Consider the following 24,686-nt stretch of genomic DNA (forward strand, 5'->3'; position numbering starts at 1 on the left):
TCTGATTTCCGCGTGTTTTCTTTTCGGTATGGTGCAGTCTCTTCTTCTGCAAACCCAATCTCTCCTGTCTTATACGTGAAATATATTTCACATTTAAATGTCTTATCGTAGCAAGCGGAATCATTGGACAAAAACAACTGCAGTTTCCCAGCCATGGTGGGATATATTCCCGTCCACAAAAACCCCAGGCACTTTATAATCTCGAGCCTTTGAATCTGATCCTGAAACAGACGCCAACATTAGCTTGTCCCCTGGTTCGTTGATCACATAGACTGACATGTTGACCAGAGCTGATATCTGAGTGTTTTCTCTTATGTTTTCTGTACACTGGAGTTGTGCACAAAACAAATCCCTCCCCTGGTAAAATAATTCTCTCTTCATGTCTATTTTCATACCTACAAATTATAAAAAACACAAAACATTAACTGTTTCATTTTGCAATGGTTTCATAAGTTAACTTTTTCAAAACCTAATTCAAATTTTTGTGATGCAGAACTTATATTCGGAAAAAAGTAAAATAAAGAGTGATACTTAAAAAATAGTATCTTTAATTAAATATATTTCGTAATACATATATTTAAACAGAATATGATGTTTTATCGATTAATAAAAATATGGATGTAGGATGGAATTTAATGAACACTTGACAGTTATATTTAACAAATTTATGAAATATTAATTAATAAGAATTCTTGAAAAATGTGTAAAATTGATTTTCGAATAATAGACCTACCATAGCTCACAAAGAAATGTATGGTCAGCAGAGTGTACAACACTGTTGAAGACATTTTCATGTAGACTTAGAAAATCTTCTGTGCCCAACGTTGACAATCGCTGTCTACTTTCTATATTATATACTAAATATCTAAAGTGGTCACGTGGTTAAAATGTGACCTCCAGATTGGACAATTTTAAGTCAGATTAAATAGGATATGAGTATTATACAACAATGTACTAAAAATAAACTCGTTGTTTTGCAACAGTGGTACGTGTAATGTTTCAGAAGAGCTTGTAAGTGTCAACTTGTCTTTACATTCCCCGACAAGTAGAGTAAGTGTTTGTACACTGATATTTTGTGTCACAGAGCTGTTCATACAAGAAGCTGACTGTTAAGTTTTTCAAGATGTAGCACACAATTGTCGAGTGGAAACATTTACTGTGATAAGTGCAGCTGGCGACATCTGAAGTGACTTAATTGTGTAAGTAGCTTTGATTTTTATAAAGAACAGAATGGTACGCTAAGCGAGATGTTATTTTTTTTACTTGTGATGCACTCATGAGAACCCCTGATAATAATAAAGTTACAGTTATTTAATTCAAAGATTATCTTTCTCACTTTAAGCTGCTTAAATTATTTTCATGAGTTACTGAATTCCCTCCCCCCTTCACAAAAAAAACATAGAGTTAACAGATGTTTTCAGAGTCATTTTTAATAAGACAAGTAATGAAATAATCTTTAAATCTCCCTTCAAAACAATAATACCGGTAACTGCTCGGCTGTTTTATTGTCTTAGTGGCTTCACAAAGTTGAATATTCAATTTTTATTACTGTTTATTTTAAAAATTATCCTATTATTCACGTCGTTCAGGGCGGGGGGGAGGAGGGATGGTGAGGATAATCGTCATTCACGAGCTACTTATAGTGTTTTAAAGCAAAATATTTTCAGTTGCAGCATTGTTAGTGCTGAGATCACAAATTATGAATTACTGAAAATAGCGGCGTAAGCTTACGGCGAGAGTCAGCTCGTTAATTGTAAAGAGATTGTCCCAACTAAAAAAGTATTACATGAAAATATATTTTGCCGTTTATAAGCCTTTGACTCCAATTACATCCTGATTTTCATTCTTTACTTTCTCTCTTAGGTGTAGTGGCTCTCCCCAGTTATCGAGCCTCTTAAGCCTGAGGGTCGAACACGGGACTTTTCGGTTCAGCAACATAGATCTTTACTTACCCGACCACGCCAACCCCCGTAATAAACAATTCTACTGCTGCCATTGGATTAAAGTCTTCCAATAATTACAATATACTTTTCAGAATATAGTTTACATTTTTACACGATTTTATTTAGTTTGATTGTTGGGATTGGATTCTATAATGAATGTTACGTCTATTTGTGGGTTTGTTGCAAAACTTGCAACTCAATTTGGAGTTCATCCATATAAGAGATCATGTTTTTTACCTCCCCCACCCTCTCTTACGTCTCACATCTTCACAAAAAGCCAGACCCGACCCCCTTTAAATGACGTCACATGTCAGCCTACAACCCCCTCCTCAAAAACTGCGATTGATCTTCTCTTAAAACTTCGATATTTTTCCCAAACTTCGTCTTAGCTCTCTCAACAGAGTTTTTTAATCTAAACCCATTACAATTGATTAAGTTTTCTAAAACGCGAAATAACATCTAAAATTCGTTTTCCAACATTGATTTTTCATAAATCAAGAGTGCGACATCACACCATCTGAACACCCCCCCCCCCCCCTCATTAAACACCGTTACAAAAATACGGACCCCTCAGTCCCCTACGAGGGTGACGTCATTTATCGACGACCGCTTTGACCCACTTCTAATGCAGCGATTCCTTTCAATCTGCTCCGATACGTTCCACTTCGATGACAATACAAGTCTTTTTATTTTTTTAATTTTATTAGATATTTAATTATTATTATTATTGGCTAATAATTTAGGAACACTCGAAATAATAAGATTGCTAGAATTGGTGTAATTGTTACAAAAAATATCTGAAAGGATGCTTGCACCATAATTGTTTTTGTTAGTTATGTTATCACATCTTTGCTTTTTAACATCAATAATTAATGACTTGACTTATTCCTTTGTTGCACCAGGGGAGCTAAGGGTTATGGATATTAGGGCTATGTCTTTTTTTATAGAGCCACTTGTTTTTCTTAATCAAGGTTTTACAGCCAGCTACTCTACATGCGACACTAACTGAAACGGGGAAGGACTCGGACAATTCTGAGAAGTTCTTTTGTACAATTTCTATCTCTCCGCCGGTATAAAAGTATATATATATATATATATATATATATATATATATATATATATATATATATATATATATATATATATATATATATATATATATATATATATAATTAGACCGTCCCTGAGTCCATCCAACTCTGATAGGTACCTAACTCTCATTAGGGAAAGTAAAGGCAGCTGGGTATAGTGCTGACCACACTATCTCTTCATATGCCGAGGTCACAGAAACAAGTGAACTCTACTTCACTTGGCCATCGACCGTAAGGTTTGAAAATGGAACTACTCTCTCTCTCTCTCTATATATATATATATATATATATATATATATATATATATATCAGTAGCGTATGCAGGGGGGAGCAGGGGGAGCGGCCGCCCCCCTCTGGCCATTTTTAGCAAAGTGGCGTCTTTTTGGAAACTTTTTAAACTCAAAGTCTTAAACATTGATATTTGTTAAAAAATTATCTTTGGTCGGCACATCTATGCAAATCACAAGATTTATTTCATGCAGCAATTAATTATAACAGTAATAGACTAGTAGAGTCAACGTTTACAACACGTATTAGCAGCTGTATCAGTTTGTCATTCTAAAAATTATCATTACGATGCATTTCAATGTTTAAAAAAACTCTACGGGTAGTACCACTTGGCAAGAGGGTGTTAAGTTTAAGGCAACTGTATTATGTATTTGCTTACGAATAATTGAATTAGAAAATGTTACTTATAAAACTTTAAAATTAAGTACTTTATATATACAGTTTAAATCGCGTAATTTATTTTTAAAAATTACAATACAGACACAAATACAACTAATATGGCACATCTAATTAAATTTACTTATGGGCGAACTGCGTAGCGGTGGGGAAATTTTGACAAGGTGAACAACGTTATCACAATGAAGTAGTAGTTTTATGACAGTTTGATTACAATTACAAATTATATCAAACAGTATCAACTTTCTATTAATTATTATTTTAGTTTACTAGATCTAGATCTATATTATATTTGAATAATGCTATATCTTGTATTAAAAAAACGGACCTTTGACCACAGGTGCTTTGACCATAGGGGGTTTGACCAAAAGGGGTTTTGACCACAGCGGGGCTTTGACAATAGCGGTGCTTTGACAATAGGGGATTTTACCACAGGTGTTTTCTCAGCAGAGGGTCTTTGATCACAGGCGGTTTGATCACAAGCGCTGTGTCCCGCTTTATTCACAGGTGTTTTGTCCATATAGGGTCTATGATCACAGGTGGTTTGTCCAATGCTGTTCACATATGGTAAGGATTTATATTAAAAGTTGCTAAATTATATTTTAAATTGCGACATGCTGTAAATAATATGTTAAATCATCATGTATAAATTCGTACACCGTCAAACGCGTGATCCATCCTGGCGTTCTCTGTGAAACCAAAATTCATGACCACGAGACAACAAAGTTCTTTTACCTTTTTTTGACGTGCTATACTCTCCAAGATTCTCCATGGTTTTGACATAGCTTGGTTTAGAAGACAAGGTGTCGCGGTAGCAAGCTAACCAGCTGAGAAGCGATACAAGATGCTGGTGCTGTAATTAGGCTGAGCAACCGTATAAATGAACGCGAAAATTTTGTTCTAAACCAATTCGACTTAGGACTTCAAACCAAGCATCTCCGCGACTTATCCTGCCTGAGACCTCCGTTGACTCCTGAGACTAACCCACCCCAGCTTTACCAACCATCACACCTACCTAACCCTCCACGGACCACATCTTTTGTGCGTGTTTATTCTATTAAAGGTAAGGTTAATATTACTTTTTGTTTTATGGGAGCTAACCCCATTAAAATACCCTTTAAGCAAATCTTATTAAAATAAGTAGTCACATGTATTTACTTTACTTTTGTATCGTACACCTACGTAAGGTTAATAGTACGTATTGTTTTAAGGGAGCTAACCTCATTAAAATATCCTTTAAATAAATATGTATCTAAATAAGTCGTCAACTGTATTCCTTTTTAGTGTACAACCGACCCTACGAGACAGACTAGCCATCCATTGACCCTATTGAGCTACCTACCCATCCCCCGAGGCATCCACTGAACCAAACGTTCCATCCACATCCAACTACACCACTTCGGATCCGGCTTAGACGTTCAAACACTGAGGTACGTTTCATTTTCAATCTAGTTTTAAGTATGTTATTTTATTTTATGTATTTTATTTTATGTAATTATTTTTATTCTACAGCCAACGACCTACCCAAGCATCCATCTGATTAAACCAATAGACACTTCGTCAATAATGCAATCATCCCAAACAACCAGCCACCCAGCCAAGACCCGCTTCACATGCGAGATCTGCGACCGAGTATTCACCCGTAATCAACTTTTCACACGCCATCAAGAGACAGGACACGGACGACAAAGACATCCCTGTACAACTTGCGGGAAAGTATTTACACGACTTGACAATTTGACAAGACACTTTACGAAAGCACACAGCAACCAAACCTTACCGACCGACACTCCATAAGCAACCGACAAACTCCACAACCACTATACGTGACCGATAGACAAACACACCAACCCACATCAGCAACCAACAGACAAACCGGTCAACCCCCATCAGCGAGCCAAACAGCTCGTACCGCTAACAACACTATCCCCTTAAAACGACAAAGGACGTATGACGACATAGCAAACAACAAACGCGTAAAGACTAACAACGACAGTAACCTTAATTCACACACCACTATTTTTCCTGTAGACAACCTTAGGGGAGATGCGGTAGACTTTCACACGACCACCGACAAACCTTCACCGACATGCCTTCTCACAGACATTCCTGACTTTATTAAACATAATCACGCCATTAACATGTTACAACAGGATTCCCATTCCAAACCCTACACAGACAACTTCTCCTTTTTTAGATGTTTAGCCAGACATTTAAGAGCACCCGTAAAAGGTCTTAGAATTCCAACATTAAATCTCGCGAAACAGTGGCAAGCGCACCAAGATCTCGGGACCTTGGATAATTTTAGTGGGGTTAGTTTGGTCGAAATTCCCCTCTTAGAGTCCTGTTTTAGTGTAAATATTGAGATTTTTGAATTTTACGAAAACCAGATCCTTTCCCCGAAACTTAGAAGTAGTGATAGGTTTAGGGAGACTGTGTATCTTTTATTTTTCCAAAATCAGTTTATGTACATTAATAATATAGGTGGGGCGGGTCACTCTTTCGCGTGTTCTGTGTGTAACAAATTATGGCCTACCGTTCAACAATTGAACAGACACGTGAAAGGGTGTAATGGGGGCAAACCCGTAGATAGGTATAAGGGAGGGCTTTATCAGACACAGCAAACAATCTGGGAGTTTTTAGCGTCCTATGGGGTAGATGTAAATAGTAACTTTGTTTATCCCTTCCGAGCAACTTACGATTTCGAATGCTATTTTGACCATACCGAGTTACCCACGTTAGGTAGAGTTACAAAAAGCGTAGCCAAACACGTGCCTTTGTCTTGCTCTGTCGCCTCAAACGTAGATGGGTTTTATTTCGACTGGTGACCCTCAAGAATTGGTGACTAGAGTTATTGACAGACTCCACATAATCGCTGAGGCAGCTTATGGACTTTTGAGAAAACAGTTCGATCCTATTTTTAAGCAAATCAGGAAGCTATTTCCACCTAAATCTAGGGGTAGTGATAATAAGTCGAACGACAAAGGGTTTGATAGGTTTCTTAGCGGTAGATTAGATGAGTATTTGCGACAAATGCCGGTTATAGGGTTTAATTCAGGAAAATATGATATAAATCTCGTTAAACCGTATTTTATTCAGTACTTTTTAGCTTATTCAAACACAGAAGAAGGGTTAGAAGAGGGACCTAGTTGTAACGATGATGAAGACGACGTAGAAGATAAACAAACACCGTTTAAATATGTAGTTAAAAGAAATAATAATTTTATGTGTATATCAACAAATAAATTAAAGTTCTTAGATATAGTAAATTATCTAGCACCTGGGTTTAGCTATAGTAAATACCTCGCCGCGTATAATGTTAAAGAGACCAAGGGATTTTTTCCGTACGAATATGTCAAAAATTTAGCCGTCTTAGATGAAACGTCTTTACCTCCGCATTCGGCCTTTTTTTCATCATTAAAAAATTCTAACATTTCAGACGAGGAGTACGCGATGTGTAGGCAAATTTGGGTAGAGAAGGGGATGCAAACTTTTAAAGATTATCTTATTTGGTATAACAATATTGATGTACAACCGTTTATCGTTTACAAAAATTTAGGGGTTGATATTTTCAAAGACGCGATTTCTGTCCCTGGGGGTAACGTTAAAATACTTATTCAAAACACTTCCCAAAGACGTTTCTTTTTCTTTGTGTTCCGAGCGCGAATCAGAGTTAAATAAAACAATCCGAAATAATATCGTAGGGGGCCCCTCCATTATTTTTCATAGACATCACGAAAAGGGTGAAACGTTCATTAGGGGGAATAGTAAAAAGGTGGTACAGGCAATTAAGGGGTACAACGCGAATGGTCTTTAATGCAAAAAATGCCGACGGGATTTCCGATTATTAGAAATAGTGAGGATGGGTTTAGACCGCGTAAAGCGAATCATTATGGGGCACAGGCCTTTCAGTGGTTATCGTGGGTTTCAAAAACAAAGGGGGTAACTTTAAAAACCGCGTTTAACGGGGGCAAAGTTAGCTTAGGATCCCGCCATATAAGAGTAGACGGGTGGGACGCGAACAGTCGAACAGTTTATCAGTTCCATGGCTGCATCTTTCATGGACACCCTGACTGCCCCTTAACCAAAGACCGAACAGTAAATCCTATTAGTAACAGACCCTTTACTGACTTATTTAAAAAGACAACCGAAATTACGAAAAACCTTACAGATACTGTTGACGTTAAAGTCGCAGAAATGTGGGAATGTGAGTGGGGGAACCAGAAAAAGACGAACCCAACTATTATAGAGTATTTAAAATCTATTGACAAATCACAAAAGACACCGACACCGACCTATGGTAAAAAATGGCCCCTGACTGAAAAACAGATCATCGATTCTGTTTTAGACGACTCGTGTTTTGGTCTGATAGAATGCGACATTAAAGTGCCGGATAGTTTAAGAGAACATTTTAGTGAGATGACACCGATTTTTAAAAATACTGACGTTGCGCGGGACGACATCGGACCGTTTATGAGACAATACGCGATCGACAACAACTTATTAACTAGCGGTAGACGGACTTTAATCGGTAGCTTTACAGGGGAGAAAATTTTATTAGCGACCCCCCTTTTAAAGTGGTATTTAAATCATGGGTTGGTAGTAGCTAAAATTTATCAAGTAGTTGAATATAATCCTATTTCGTGTTTTAAGACATTTGGGGATACAGTTTCAGACGCGCGAAGAAAGGGGGACATAGGGATATAGGGGATTGTATTAATAATCCGCGATTTAAAAAAATGACAAAACTTACCGACGATGTTTACGAAGTAGAAACGTTAAAAAAGAAGATAGTTTGGGATCTCCCTCTTCAGATAGGCCTTTTCGTTTATCAGTACGCGAAACTTAGGATGTTAGAATTTTATAATGATTTTGTAGACAGGTATATAGATAGAACCGACTTTCAGCTCTGCGAGATGGACACTGACAGTTTATACTTAGCCTTAAGTACCGATGACTTGTTAAAAGCCGCTAGACCGGGACTAGAACACGAGTTTTTTTTACATTTACGATAAATGGTTCCCCTCAGAAGTATGCGACTCACATAGACCCCAATTTATAAGCGGCAAAGGTACGGTAGATAGTCATTGTCTGGAGTGTAGGGCTAGGAAAATTTATGAAAAGAGAACACCGGGGTTGTTTAAGTTAGAATATGAAGGGGATGGGATGGTATCTTTATGTAGTAAGACGTACCACTGTTTCGGCGACTATAATAAAACATCAACCAAGGGATTATCTAAAAATCACAACACACTAGGCAAAGAATCTTTCATGCAGGTCCTCACAACAAAGGAACCAAGTGGTGGGACAAACACAGGGTTCAGAGCATACAACACGGGGATATATACTTACACCCAACACAGAAACTCACTTTCTTACTTTTACATTAAAAGACAAGTAGACGCAGACAATGTCACAACATCTCCCCTAGACATATAAGACCTTTTAGTTTAGCAACCGTGACTTTAACGAGACTTTAATGTAAATATGTAAATAAGACAGAACCATGACTGTATGCTTATGGGGTTGCTTTATTCATTAAAAACGTATTATATGAACGGTCTTTTTTGATTTTTTGGTGTGTGTTATTGTTTTGTTACTTGTCCTTGAAAGTTATGTAACTCGGTATCCTGTATAAGATGTATGACTGGAATCAAAATCAACCATTTAAAATACTGGATCCGAGTTGGAAACATCCCTTTACAGTTCTGATCGGTAGCCCAACCAGGCGTGGTTAAACAGGATTCAGGGAATACTATAAACACCGCAGTATAAGAACCCTATACCATGTCCGGTGAATGTTTTTGTCTTCAGTGCTGTGGTTGGGATTCCACTGAGAGCACGGGAATGATGGACCAAATGGAAACTGGTCTTGATATTTGACCAGATGAAGTGAGATTGTATCCTGTACAGATGATCAGTAGGTTTCATGAGACTAATCAAGGGGAGATGAATCTAGGTTATGAGGGAGTGTTTGTACAGCGACCGATAGGTGGAACCTTTATTGAACCCATTGATGAGACGCCACCACCACCCAACCCAGCTTCCGTGAGGGACAATGACTTCAGGTTCCATGATGAGGAGGAAAGTTTGCAAACATTTTCGGGGTGTTGGTCCGACGTCTACCCTGTGGACCCTATCAGTTTGGCTAAAAATGGTTTTATTTTCATTGGACCTGGCGACTTTGTCAAGTGTGTTTTCTGTTTGAATACATTTAGGGGCTGGGAAACGGGTGATGTGGTAGAAGAGGAACATCGACTCCATTATCCAGACTGTCGTTTTGTACGGGGTGCACATTCACACACACACACACAGACAAACACACAACACACTAACAGGAGTTGTTTTAAGTAAATATAATTTTTATATACATTTAAATGATCTTTTGTGATTTATTGTGATAGCTGATTAAAAGGTGTGACAACTTTCCCATCCAAATTTTGAAGTCCTACGCGGTCCAAACATCGGTGTCTGTTACACACCGCAAACCAAACTTTTTTCAGTCAAACCAAAAAGCTCACACACACACACACACACACACACACACACACACACACACACTCAAACACACACACACACACACACACACACTCAAACACACACACACACACACACACACACACACACACACACACACACACACACTCCATCACAAAGCGAACTGGTAAAGACAAAAAATAATATTGCATCGTTGAAAACTTCACCGACCCTAGTATAAATTCTACCCGCAACAATTCTAAGAACATGCATGGACAGAGTTTGAAACACGCCTCGGAGAAAACGTCACCGACCCTAGTATAAACGTTACCCCAACCAATTCCGAAACATGGATATACCAACTACATACAACACACGGGTTCGACGCGGGTCGATCCACATTATTTCTTTACTCGATCAAAAACCTATGACACTGTATGTATAACTGTTAGTGGAAAGTGTAGCACCAGCTGTCGCCACACTTAACGGTGGCTTCACGGATAACCACTTAGCGCATTCGATTAATTACCATAACCCCTGCGGTGTTCGCTTCAGCGAACTCGACATAAATCGATGATGCGTGACCAAATTTAATTAGGCGGGCTATCATTTGATGGCCCCGTGGCTGCGATCAATATTAACTCGGACCGTGTAGGGCCCTTATCAAAAGCAATGCTTCAAGGGGGATCGATAAGTAACAGCTGTTGATAACGAGTAACAGGTGTCGCTAATGGAAGTCAGGACACAAAGAACTTTCTAATTTTGTCGGCGTTAGCGCAACCCTCTCCTCCACCGCCGCCATTACTCCCCCTCTCATTCACCACCACCACCACCCCTCTCAACCACCACCACCCCTCTCAACCACCACCACCCCTCTCAACCACGTGGTTTATTATTTAACATACATACAATCAAATAAACAAACCAACAAATTAAACAAACAAATTAAAATCAAACTAATTAAAATCAAACAAATAATCAAATTAATTTAAAATCAAACTAATAATAAATTAAAATTACAAAATTAAAATTTGAAAAATTAAACTAATTAAAAAAATAAACAAACAACAAGTAAACAACAATTAAAAAATAAAATTTAAAAATAAAAAATTATAATTTTAAAAATTTAAAAATTTAAAAAATTTAAAAATTTAAAAAATTAAAAAAATTAAAAAATTTAAAAAGTTAAAATCCAATTACGTAACTAGTTAATATTAATTAAACTAATTAAAAATTAAAATTTAAAATTAAAAAATTAAAAATAATTAAAAATCAAACAAATATTCAAATTACGTAACTCGTTAATAAAATTTAATTAAAATTAAAAAATTAAAATCAAACTAATTAAAAAACTCATTAAAATTACGTAACTAGGTCACTGATTACGTCACAAGGTTACCGAAGGTGATTACGTCACAAGGTCACCGGTGGTGACCCACCCTCACCCTCCGCCAACGCCAGTTGGGGGAGTATTTTACTATATTTCATTGTACCTCCGCACCCTTCACCCTCACCCTTCATCCTTCACCCCTGCGCCAGTTGGCGTAGTATTTTACTATATAACATGTCTAACCCTCACCCACCTGCTCCGCCAGTTGGCGTAGTATTTTACTATATGTCGATGTACCTCACCCTCCGCCAGGGAGTTTTTTACTATATCTCGTTGTACCTCCGGCTCCTTCACCCTCACCCTGGTGGGTGAGTATTTTGCTATATGTCATTGTACCTGCGGGTGCGCCAGGCGGGGAGTATTTTCCTATATAGCCTTTGCTCACCCTCACCCTGCGCCTGCGCCTGCGCCTGCGGTCCAAAAGTGACCAAATATACTACTACTCATATTTGCGTGATATAGCACATCTGTCATTTAGTTAACCATTTTAAGTATTACTTCTTTGACTATATTGTTGGCAAGTTTTTTTATCATTTTTTATCCTTTATATATGCTATGCATTTTAAAGTACATCTACATTATTTATTTGTGAAACTTGTTATATGTCGCATTATTTGTGTTCCATTTATATTTAAAATAAATCTATGAGGCCTAACACCAGCCGTTATGTGGAGACTAATTATATCGTTCTTGACTTTTTTAAAATACATGTTAATTTCTATTAACATACTCCCAGGAAAAATGTATAAAACCGTATTAATTGTATCATATATTTAAATCAAATAACAGTTTATAGTTTATATTTTAAAATCTATATATTATGGTTAACCCCCCTCTGTGGTCAAAGCCCCGTTGTGGTCAAACCCCCCTATGATCAAACCCCCTATGGTCAAAGCCCATCCGTGGTCAAAGCCCCTATGGTCAAACCCCTTATGGTCAAAGCACCTGTGGTCAAAACACCTAGGACCAAAAAACAACAACTCAATTTAAACTTACATTGATCGCACAGTTAATTATCCGCTACTTATTTAAATCTATTTTTGAATCAGTATACATGCGTAATTGAATATGTAATACATAATGTTTAGAACAGTCATCTAAAAACTGACGTTATGTTCACTCTGAGTTGGTTATCCACCCCACCTCACCACCACAATTGTGTAGAGCGACATTAATGTAATACCTAGGTATACGCTGGGTTGGATAATTGACCTAAAGTGACCGGACAGTGGTGAATGAAGTTAAACCCCTACTCCTCCTCCCCCCTTCCCCAACACACCCCGAACTGATCTGATAAGTACATTTGGGAAGACGCGTAATGATGTACCAAAGTACTATGCTCCAGAATCATAGCTTTTGAAACGTAAGTCTCTGTGAATATTGTTTTTGCAATTACCAGTAAAAGGTGTGTGAGCAATACAGTGATCTAACCCATACCTTCTCATTATGTTAAAAACTTATCTTCAAAGAACACAAAAAGTCAGTAGCTAATTAAAAAAGCGCATGATCTGAAATGTAAGACCGATACTTTGTTACATGTAGACTATGATACCGAATATTTTTCTATTAAAATGAAAAGCTGGGTTTTATACCAACTCTGATTTAAAAAACGTTCGATATGCTGTAATACTTTAGCATTTATGATGACAATATATATATATATATATATATATATATATATATATATATATATATATATATATATATATATATATATATAATTCTTATTGTAGACAAAATATTTGTTTAAGATCGAATAGTGTTTAGATACTTTATTAGATTCTTAAGTAATTATTGATTTGTTTTGATATTTATAATAAAATGTGTAGACATATACATATTTATACATATTTATATTAAGATATTGATTATTTCCCCCTTTTGCTTGTCTTAATTAATGTCCCAGGAATTATTATGTACTTTTTTACAAGGATTACAAAACAGATTATGCTGCGTTCATTGTTCTTGGTTGTAGTATATATATATATATATATATATATATATATATATATATATATATATATATATATATATATATATATATATATATATATATATATATATATACACAGTGGCGTAGCGAGGTCGGGTGTCACCCGGTGCGGCACCTAATGGTGTCACCCCCCCCCCCCAGGGACAAACTTTCAAATTTTCGATTTGCACCCCCCCCCCTCAAGTTTTTCTCTATATATTTTGCTATTTTTTGCCTTGGTGTCACCACCTAAATTGTGTCACCCAGTGCGGTCCGCACCCCCCCCTCGCTACGCCCCAGTATATATATACATTTATATATATATATATATATATATATATATATATATATATATATATATATATATATATATATATATATATATATATATATATATATATATATATATATTTAGAGTGCTACAATTTTTTTTTTTGTCGGCCTACATTGTGTGTTTTTTTTTATTTCTTCAGAGTGCTACTTTTAATTTATTTTACATCATAATGAAGCACTAACATACAGCTAACATATATATACGAGAAAAATGGCCCGTTGAGGAAGGGTACAACGGGCGCTAGGCTGATAGTGCTGTCTCTATTCTCTAAACTAAAACCAACCCACCCCCCCACACACCACCCCCACCCCCACACACCACCCCCACCCCCCCACACACACCACTGCCAGTGGGTTTGAACTCGAGACTTTGTTCGAATTTATCAACCATGAGCTTTTTGCCGACTCGACCACGCCTCCAACACAATTAAGCGTTACGTGTCAACTGGTTATGCGCCATTCAGGCCATTGACTCCAATTTCAGCCTGCTTTTCTTTTTGGATTTGCTTCCATAGCCTTTGTCCAACCAAGAACAAACTACAAGGCAGCAGTTGTTTAATTTTGGAGTTGTCTCTCCTAGAAGAGTGGCTGTCCCAAGCTAACGAGCCTCGTCTGCCCGAGGGTTCGAACTCGAGACTTTTCGGTTTAGCAACCATGAGCTTTACCGACTCGACCACGCCTAGTGTTGTCTTTTGTGTTTGTGTTTTGCTTTTGTGTTTTCGTTTGTGTTTGCATTGTGTTTGTTTTCATTGTGTATGTTTACATTGTGTTTGTGTTTCTTTTGTGTTTGTGTTTTCTTTTGTGTTTTTATTTGTGTTGTGTTTTGTTTGTGTTGTGTTTCTGTTGCGATTGTGATGCGTTCGTGTTGTGTTTGTGTTGCGTTTAGTTTTGTTCTGTTCCCAAGTTGCTACTTTTAAAAAAGATTTAACGTGGCGGAGCACGGGTAAGCTGCTAGTATAAATATATATGGCTCCATGACAAATGATCTCAGGACAAATTATCACAGACAAAATATCTCAGACAAAATATCTCATGGACAAATTATCTCTGGACAAATGATCTCAGGGACAAATGATCTCAGGACAAAACATACCAGGACAAAATATATCAGGACAAATGATATCATGGACAAATAATCTCAGACAAAATATCTCAGACAAAATATATCAGACAAAATATCTCAGACAAAATATCTCAAAGGGAAATTTTAATAGTATGTACGATGATTTTAGTTGATTTGAACTTTTTTTATTGACTGTTAATATCGGTTTGTTTACTTTTTTTACGCATAATAATTGTGAATAAAATGAATTTGTTAAACCTAGCAAACCATCTAAAGATTTATTAAACTTTGTCGTAGCATTTGATTCGGAAAAGTAAAAATTATAACAAACTTACTCCTTTAGCCTGAAAGTTATAATAAATGGTAATGTATAAAACAAATAAAGTAATGATTGTTATACAACATTAAGGTTCAAAACACGCGAAATATTTTTCAAAAATGTGAATGGGTCTTCAGGTTCGTAATACTATGTGATCATGTATTGGGTGGCCGGAAAGAACCGCAACGGAAAAAAGCGCAACGGAAAAAAGCGCAAAACAAAAAGCGCAACGGAAATAAGCGCACACGGAAAAAAGCGCAAAGAGAAAAAAGCGCACACGGAAGAAAGCGCAAAGAGAAAAAAGCGCAAAGAGAAAAAAGCGCAAAAAGAAAAAAGCGCACACAGAAAAAAGCGCAAACAGAAAAAAGCGCACACGGAAAAAAGCGCAAACGGAAAAAAGCGCACACGGAAAAAAGCGCAAAGAGAAAAAAGCGCAAACGGAAAAAAGCGCAAACAGAAAAAAGCGCACACAGAAAAAAGCGCAAACGGAAAAAAGCGTAAACGGAAAAAACGCAAACAGAAAAAAAGCGCAAACGGAAAAAAGCGCAAAGAGGAAAAAGCGCACACAGAAAAAAGCGCAAACAGAAAAAAGCGCAAACAGAAAAAAGCGCAAACAGAAAAAAGCGCACACAGAAAAAAGCGCAAACGGAAAAAAGCGCAAACAGAAAAATGCGCAACCAGAAAAAACAACGAAAAATTTGATCACGTGATTTACTACCATTTAAAGCGTACCACTACCATGTTCATTCCCCTCACCACGATACAGGCGATAATCGCTTTACACAATGCTTATTATTTTCTTGGTCAATAATTATTCAACTACTATTCTCGTATAAATAAACATAAAACTATCCTTGATATCGACATTACACGAAGTATCTCTCACATTCTCCCTAGTCCGAACTACCTAGCTTGCATACCATAACTACCCGTTCCTATGGCAAAACTTCACTCTCTTTCATCCGCGGTAGATGTGTGGGTGGGTAGTTAGGTAGGTGGTTGGGTGTTTGTGTAGATGATATAGATTATGCACATTTCCATTTTGCTAGTTTAGTAACAGTGTTACAAAACTCGAAATTTCAAACTGGTTTGGCGTAAGGTTAGTTCATTGATCCTGTTGAGCCCTACATTACATAGTTAATCAGTTTAACAATGTAGATGATATTGGAGGAGGTGTAAGTCAAAGCTTGATGTTATTATAAAACTTCATCTCTCTTTGTTTCTTTATAAAAAGGTTTTGGAAGGTTTTTTAAGGTTTTTTACTGAAAGGTTTACCGGACGAATGCAAAATGATATAAACAACCATAGCTCTTCTGTTATATAGGCTACATGCAGTGTTTCTTCCAGACTTTTTCTCCGGGGCTAAGGGGGGGGGGGGGTGAAGGGGATTTTCGGGGGGGGGGGGGGGGCGGACACTAGTAAAAGTGTATGTTTACATGTTTTCATTACCCTTCAAACAATAGTCTATTTTAGTTATATAGAGATTAAAGAATGTAAATATATAGTACACACAATTCTGTAGAATAGGAACGATTGGGAGGGAAGTGACATATAGCGCAAGAAATTTAGAGGTTAGGTAGGGTATAATAAATGGTGGGGTTAGGAAAGTTAGGGGGTCCAATCTATGTCTCCTTCGTACTTTCGTGGTGGTTTATTATCGAACCTGTCCTCACATCACAACAGGTGGGTGACGCTTACCGTGTAATGATAAAATAAATAGCATGTAATTGAGTTAGTTCGAAGTGAGTTTTCATACAAGCCCAACGCACTAATTAAGATTGTCGCAAAATGTAACATATATGTAACATATGTCAATGATGTCAATGAATTTTCATTAAAAAAAAAGTAAAGTTTACGAAACTAACGAACTTCGCCGATCCTTTTTCGGTGGGTAGGTGGGTAAGTGGGTAGGCGGGTAGGTGGGTAGGTGGGTAAGTGGGTAGGCGGGTAGGTGGGTAGGTGGGTAAGTGGGTAGGTGGGTAAGTGGGTAGGTGGGTAAGTGGGTAGGTGGGTAGGTAGGTAGGTAGGTGTGTAGGAGGGTAGGTGGGTAAGTGTGTAGGTGGGTAGGTAGGTAGGTAGTAGGTAGTAGGTAGGTAGGTAGGTAAGTGTGTCATGATGTGAAATAATATTAAATACATAATTGTTATTTTGGTGCGAATGAATGTTGTTGCGAGAGATATGAGAGATATGACGAATGCATGTTAGATGACGCGGATGAAAGAGAGTGAAGTTTTGCCATAGGAACGGGTAGTTATGGTATGCAAGCTAGGTAGTTCGGACTAGGGAGAATGTGAGAGATACTTCGTGTAATGTCGATATCAAGGATAGTTTTATGTTTATTTATACGAGAATAGTAGTTGAATAATTATTGACCAAGAAAATAATAGGCATTGTGTAAAGCGATGATCGCCTGTATCGTGGTGAGGGGAATGAACATGGTAGTGGTACGCTTTAAATGGTAGTAAATCACGTGATCAAACACGACACTCTCACAGCAGCCCTAACGTCATGTATAAATGTGTCATCTAGTCGATATAGGTATTTGTGCTAAATTTCTCTTTTGCAAATTTTTCCTTGTTTTTTCTGGTTGCGCATTTTTCTGTTTGCGCTTTTTTCCGTTTGCGCTTTTTCTGTGTGCGCTTTTTTTCTGTTTGCGCTTTTTTTCCGTTTGCTCTTTTTTCTGTTTGCGCTTTTTTCTGTGTGCGCTTTTTTCTGTTTGCGCTTTTTTCTGTGTGCGCTTTTTTCTGTTTGCGCTTTTTTCCGTTTGCGCTTTTTTCCGTTTGCGCTTTTTTCTGTGTGCGCTTTTTTCTGTTTGCGCTTTTTTCCGTTTGCGCTTTTTTCTGTTTGCGCTTTTTTCCGTTTGCGCTTTTTTCTGTTTGCGCTTTTTTCTGTGTGCGCTTTTTTCTTTTTGCGCTTTTTTCTCTTTGCGCTTTTTTCCGTTTGCGCTTTTTTCCGTGTGCGCTTTTTTCTCTTTGCGCTTTTTTCCGTGTGCGCTTTTTTCTCTTTGCGCTTTTTTCCGTGTGCGCTTTTTTCTATTTGCGCTTTTTTCTCTTTGCGCTTTTTTCTCTTTGCGCTTTTTTCCGTGTGCGCTTTTTTCTCTTTGCGCTTTTTTCCGTGTGCGCTTATTTCCGTTGCGCTTTTTGTTTTGCTCTTTTTTCCGTTGCGCTTTTTTCCGTTGCGCTTCTTTCTGGGAACCCATGTATTGTGTGAACTCTTGCTCGACATGTCCTAATTTCTCATTTCCAAATCTCTTTGCCTGCTTATGGCAAACATAAATTCGCCAGAAACTAATGCCCTAAAACCTTTCTGAAAGAGGACTAATACTGTTTTTTTATGCACACTGCGACAAACTTAGCTCCGCAATGACCGCTGTTTGTTTAAATAAGCTTTTTTCACCTGATCACTAAGGTGTGACCGACGCATAACAATTGACTGTTGATGCTTGTTGTATTGTCCACGGATGTTTTTCCCTTAAGGCATGTCTCTGCCATCAAAGCAGGCGGCCACCTTGATACAAAGGTGTGTCTTTATTGTTATTTCATCCTCTTTTATCTAGTTTCGTCCACCTGACCTGGTAGGATTGTCTCATGTTTGGCAAGCTCACCTACGTTGTCTATCGAAAAAAATCTTTAATCTTTGTATACAATTGTACACAATATATATATATATATATATATATATATATATATATATATATATATATATATATATATATATATATATATATATATATATATATATATATAAACAGTAGCCTTCTTTAATGAATTTTAAATATTTACTGAGTAATCTAATCTATTTCATTGTCATGTATAACCACCCTGAGGCAACAAACCAGTCAAATTTGGTTTAAACTAATTTCATGACTTAACTAATCGTGTTTTACAATTGTTTGGATTGCATGTTATATGTAGTGATAACTGTGAATAGAATTATATAATAAAAGCTAGCTGGTCAAAAGTATATAAACGCGTATGTATATTATTAATTTTATTTTTTTATTTTTATAGCTATAAAGTTTTTTAGTATGTCTTATTCAAATAAGAATTAAGAGAATGAATTGCTTTTAAATTTACATAGTACAAAACTATTTAAATGAGCTTTATTTGGAAGTAGCCCGAACGATTGCCTATCTTTCAAACTACAGCTCTTGTAGATTTTAAAATATTTTTCTACGCAATAGTGAGTGTTAGTTACTGTAGAACAATCACTGATATAGTATGCCTGTTTCTTTTTATAAAACCCCTATCAAGGTGCACAAAAAGCGTTATTTATGAAAAAAATAACTGTTTTTTAGTCAGAATTGGGCCCCTAAACGTCCTCCCCCCCCCCCCCACCCCCACCCCGCATTGCGGGGTCTGGTGGCATGGTAGTTCCGCCCCTGCTTATATGTCCCCAACATAAAGGTAGTCGGCTCTTGTCCACTAAGCGTCTCCAAGTCACACTTGTCATGGTCTGTCTTATTTTCCATTACAGCGTCAAACTCCGAGTCATTAATCTTATTTAATCTGGTTTCATTTTAATTATATGACCCCTTCTAGTATTTACTTCATCTATTTACTTCTGAGACTTCTTCATCTTCAATACCGATTGTAATGAATTTATTGAAATAAAAAAAACCTAAGTATAAGGATTATTTTTTTAATGTAATAACAAATAAAATAAATTCCATAATATTAAAAGTAATAGAAAGCTAATAAATTTATTGAATACAACACTTTAATGCACCCAGCGCTAATTTAACTTACTGAAATATTCCTGAACAGTAACAGTAACAGCAAACAGTACTTATTTAAAATATGCATAAAAATGTATTTTTAAATTACGAAACATAACAGTGCAACATTTTAAAATATTTTAAACAAATAGTCTAGCAAATATTTAAGAAAATAGTGTACATAATATTGTCCAAACTATTAGCACTGAATAATTTTTCTTTTCTACTTATAGGGAGCGTAATTTCATCTCAACAAACTTGACATATCTATCCCAATGAATACCCTTAATGGAAACGTCATTCCATACACCATTTAGATTTGTTTGGTAACAATTTCTATACCACCAGCCCCCCTTGTATAACTGGGCACAGTTCTCAGTATGGACGTCGTTATCGCTGTCTATCGTGGAGAACATCATCCCATTATGATAGCTTAAACTGTCTGCAAAGTTTCCCCAATATGATGAAAAGCTCATCCTGTACTTGGCCGCTTCGTTGTCAACTTTAAAATTGCTGTACTGTGCAAATTGTCTTGTATCTGTGATGATGAAATCAACCCTCAACTCAGTGTAGCCCTGAAACATGTGTAGATTGTAGTTAGATAAGCGTTCAGTTATAACGTCGCCAATCAAGGGAGAACATCAACCCAGTCTTCAATATCGCTTAAAACTTTTCTCATACCTTTATCCTCTCTACGGACATATTTTATTTGTTATTGCAATGCATAAAGTAAACAACAAGACGTAACACTTTAGTAATAAAAATCCTAGACTAACGTATGTCCCATTTGGAAGGCGTGATCAAATGGTACAGCAAACAGATTTTAACCGTAAAGTCTTGAGTTGTAATCTAAGTTTTTTTCACTACACCTTCCCTGAGTCCACCCAGCTCTGATGGATACATGATTTACGAAAGAGAAATCTAAGGCGTCTCAGAGCAAAGGGCTTAACACAATAACACTTGATATACTAAGGTCACTAAACCTGGTGAACTCTACTACGCTTGTTCACTGGAAGTCAGATTTGAAAGAGTATATTGCTTTATATCGCATATCTTAATAAGGTTTGTTGTAAGCTTACTAATATTATAATCGTAAATATTTTAATTTAATTTATTTATTTTGATAGTACTATTGAAGTGTTATAAATGTATAATTTGAAAACAAAATTGAATACAGGCATAAAGTCATAAAATGTTTAATCAGCCTTTGACTTGAATTAAGTACTATTCATATGAAACCTTCTTAAACCTTGAGATCCATTTGGCAGACGGATTATAGTTCATATGTTTTTGACATCGGCACATGAAGGGAAGGTGTGATCAGTACTTTGCCCAACTGCGTTTACTTTCCCTAACATGAGTTACGTACTAACAAGAGCTGGGTGGGCTAACGGACGGTCTACTTACTTGGTCCCAGATTCGAACTCATAACTTTTGAGTTAGTAGCATAGCGCTCAAACGCTTAAGCTGAGCCAACATTATTTCTCATTATAAATTTGAATTCAGAAAGAATGTGTGAGATATAGATTTTACTGATTATCGCAGTAAGCCAGGAGATCGGGTCATTCCCAAGCCAAAAATCTCCGGCCGTAAATCTAAATCCATTTTTTAATCGTCCCATTCTCTAGTGAAGGTTAGAAAATGTGCTTATCTGCAATAATATTGTACTACATTATAGAATATTGCTTGGATTTAAAATATTTAGCTCAGTTCATTCTCAGACATTTAGCATATTTCTACAAAATGTGATTAACTAAAAATCTTAATTTATTGATATAGTAATTAAGAAGGGGTTTTGTTGATATAAATAGAAAACTATAAGTGTTGTAAATATGATGTAAACATAAATAAAAGTAATACCGTGGTTTTTAACATTCTCATAACCACATCATTCAGTATGATATACAAATGCGAAAAACAATAACATTTTCATCCATTTTTAAGAATAAAAAAATATCAGGCATAAGCTAACATACTTTAGATTTTATTTCTATAAATTAAATTTTACAAAGCGAAATAGGAGATAAGTATAACTCACTATCGCAGTAAGCCAGGAGATCCAGTCATTCCCAAGCCAAAAATCCCCTGCCTCTGATCCAAACCCATGTTTGTAGTCGTCCCATCCTCTGGTAAAGTTTACATCGCCCACAACACGACGCTAAAATAGAATTTTAACAAAACAATGAAGTTATTTTAAACTTTTGCTTTTACAAACAACTAGAATTCGATTATTTCGTTACACATGTGGACAAATGGTCAAGTAGTGATTCTTGCTAATACTTTGAGCTTATTCTAGCTTCGTGTAAATACACGTAATTTGTTTTATTTAGTTCTATCACGTTTATGTTTATTTGTACAAACAAATAAATCAACAAAATTCTCGCTTCGTCTGTGAATAAATTTTTGTATTTGGTATAAATGGTATTTTAAAAATATACTTATATGCTTATTTTTTTGTATAATATAAGCACCTTCATTTTCTCAATAATACCTGTATTAAAATCCATCCGCCACCGCCCGTTTTCGTGTCACATAATGTTAACTTTGATTGGTTGAGCTGAACAGGCTGTATACTTGTTAAGTTGAAGTTATTTGTTCTTTTACACTAAAATAAGTAAAATATTACGGTTTATTCTTTACTAAAGTTTTACAAATATACCGACAACGTACATTACTTTTTGTAAATAAGACAAAACGACCAAGTTACCCACTACATTTTTTACTTATGTAGACTTCTATTTTAATTATGTGTTTTTCAATTCTTAAATAAAATAAACATTACCTCGCAATCTTAGTGTCACATTAAGTCAATTTTGATATGTTCAATTGCACAAGCTGACGCCTTGGCCATTGTAAATTGAAATTTTTTGTAGACCGAATTCAGATTGAATCAAAATAACATGTTCACATTGAGTGTTGGTTCACTTGAATTACGCCTACTTAACTTAATCCGTTTTACTCCTTGCTGAGCTTGGGACCTCAGCCATAACCTTCCATTTTCTAAAGGTCCCCGACTCATAATTTTTGCAACTTCTCACTCTAGACCTCTAGTGGTTTTTAGCTCTTCAAAAAGACTCCGAAAATGTTCATAGCAAGGCGTTAAGGACAGATTTATTTATCTCTGTCGATTTATATCGCAATTCTAGATTATGGTAATAAATTACTATACATAATATTGACAACAGATGTGATATAATTTTCATACATACCTGTTCTATTGTCCAGATACGATTTTCGTCACCTTTAGTATCATGTTTAATACTTAATGTGCTTTTTGTTGTATTTAGTTTACTAACAGTTTTGTTTAGTTGTCCTTCTAAATCACTAAATCGATCATTAATAAACTTCATTTGGTCTCTAAAATCATCTTGTGTTACATTGTTTATTTTTTCTTGGATGACGTCCAACCCAGTAGAAGATTCGATTTGCTTACGATGATCAACAATCTCTTTGTTGACAGGAAAGCGGATATTGTCATATATATGTTCGTCGCTACTTGAATGTGACATCTGTAATGACATTGACATGTCAGCTCCCTTAAGTTTATCTGGATCTTCAAAAGATTTCAGAAAAGCGGCCATAGTGTCCACCGTTTTAACATAGTTCACAGTTTTTGCTTTTAAACTCATCATTAAATATGATTTCCGCATGTTCTCTTTACATATTGGCGCAGTCTCTTCTTCTGCGAATCCTATCTCTCCTGTCTTATAAGTGAAGTATATTTCACATTTCAAAGTTGTATCATGGCAAGTGGAATCATTCGACAAAAACAACTGCAGTTCCCCGCCATGGTGGGATATATTCCCGTCCACAAAAACCCCAGGCACTTTGTAATCTCGAGCCTTTGAATCTGATCCTGAAACAGACGCCAACATTATCTTGTCCCCTGGTTCGTTGATCACATAGACTGACATGTTGACCAGAGCTGATATCTGAGTGTCTTCTCTTATGTTTTCTGTACACTGGAGTTGTGCACAAAACAATTCCCTGCCCTGGTAAAATAATTCTCTCTTCATGTCTGTTTTTATACCTACAAATTATAAAAAACAAAATATTAACTGTTTCTTTTAACGCGGATTAAGTTTCATGATTTAACTTTTTTAAATATAATTTATATTTTTTGTGATTAAGATCTTATTTTCGGAAAAAAAGTAAAATAAAGAGTGCTGCTTAAAAAAAAATTATATTTAATTTATTAAATAATACATATATTTAAACCGATTACTTAAATTGAATGTGATGTTTTATCGATTTCTAAAATATAGACGTATGATAGATTTCAATGAACACTTGACAGTTATATTAAACAAACTTATAAAGTATTAATTAATAAGAATTATCGAAAAATGTGTAAAATTAATTTTCATACAGTTTACCTACCATAGCTCACAAAGAAATGTATGATCAACAGTGTGTACAACACTGTTGAAGACATTTTCATGTAGACTTAGAAAATCTTCGGTGTCCAACATTGTCAACCGCTGTCTACTTTCTATATTATATACTAAATATCTAAAGTGGTCACGTGGCTAAAATATGACCTCCAGATTGGACAATTTTAAGACAGGTTAAATAGGTTATGAGTATTATACAACAATGTACTAAAAATAAACTTGTTGTTTTGCAACAGTGGTACGTGTAATGTTTCAGAAGAGCTTGTAAGTGTCAACTTGTTTAGACCATCCCCGACAAGTTGA

The 24,686-nt window shown here is 36.1% G+C and overlaps 2 protein-coding genes across 2 annotated transcripts; both read right to left on the reverse strand.

The window, feature by feature from the left end:
* Positions 1-120: 120 nt before the first annotated feature.
* On the reverse strand, positions 121-817 carry LOC131934953 (uncharacterized). Its single transcript, XM_059291224.1, has 2 exons — positions 734-817; positions 121-395 (listed from the first exon to the last, which is right to left on the reverse strand). The coding sequence occupies exons 1-2, from the start codon at positions 792-794 to the stop codon at positions 121-123; spliced, it is 336 nt and encodes a 111-aa protein (XP_059147207.1). The 5' UTR covers positions 795-817.
* A 19,154-nt stretch (positions 818-19,971) lies between these two features.
* Positions 19,972-24,456, reverse strand: LOC131934963 (fibrinogen beta chain-like). The gene is made up of 5 exons (XM_059291237.1): positions 24,370-24,456; positions 23,199-24,019; positions 22,481-22,594; positions 22,028-22,147; positions 19,972-20,564 (listed from the first exon to the last, which is right to left on the reverse strand). Exons 1-5 carry the CDS (start codon positions 24,428-24,430, stop codon positions 20,217-20,219), a joined length of 1,464 nt encoding a protein of 487 aa, XP_059147220.1. The 5' UTR covers positions 24,431-24,456; the 3' UTR covers positions 19,972-20,216.
* Between the last annotated feature and the right edge of the window lie 230 nt (positions 24,457-24,686).

The sequence above is a fragment of the Physella acuta genome, unplaced genomic scaffold (genome assembly GCF_028476545.2).
Source record: "Physella acuta isolate Inbredline_101_S28 unplaced genomic scaffold, ASM2847654v3 ptg000124l, whole genome shotgun sequence".
NCBI classification, from domain to species: domain Eukaryota; kingdom Metazoa; phylum Mollusca; class Gastropoda; family Physidae; genus Physella; species Physella acuta.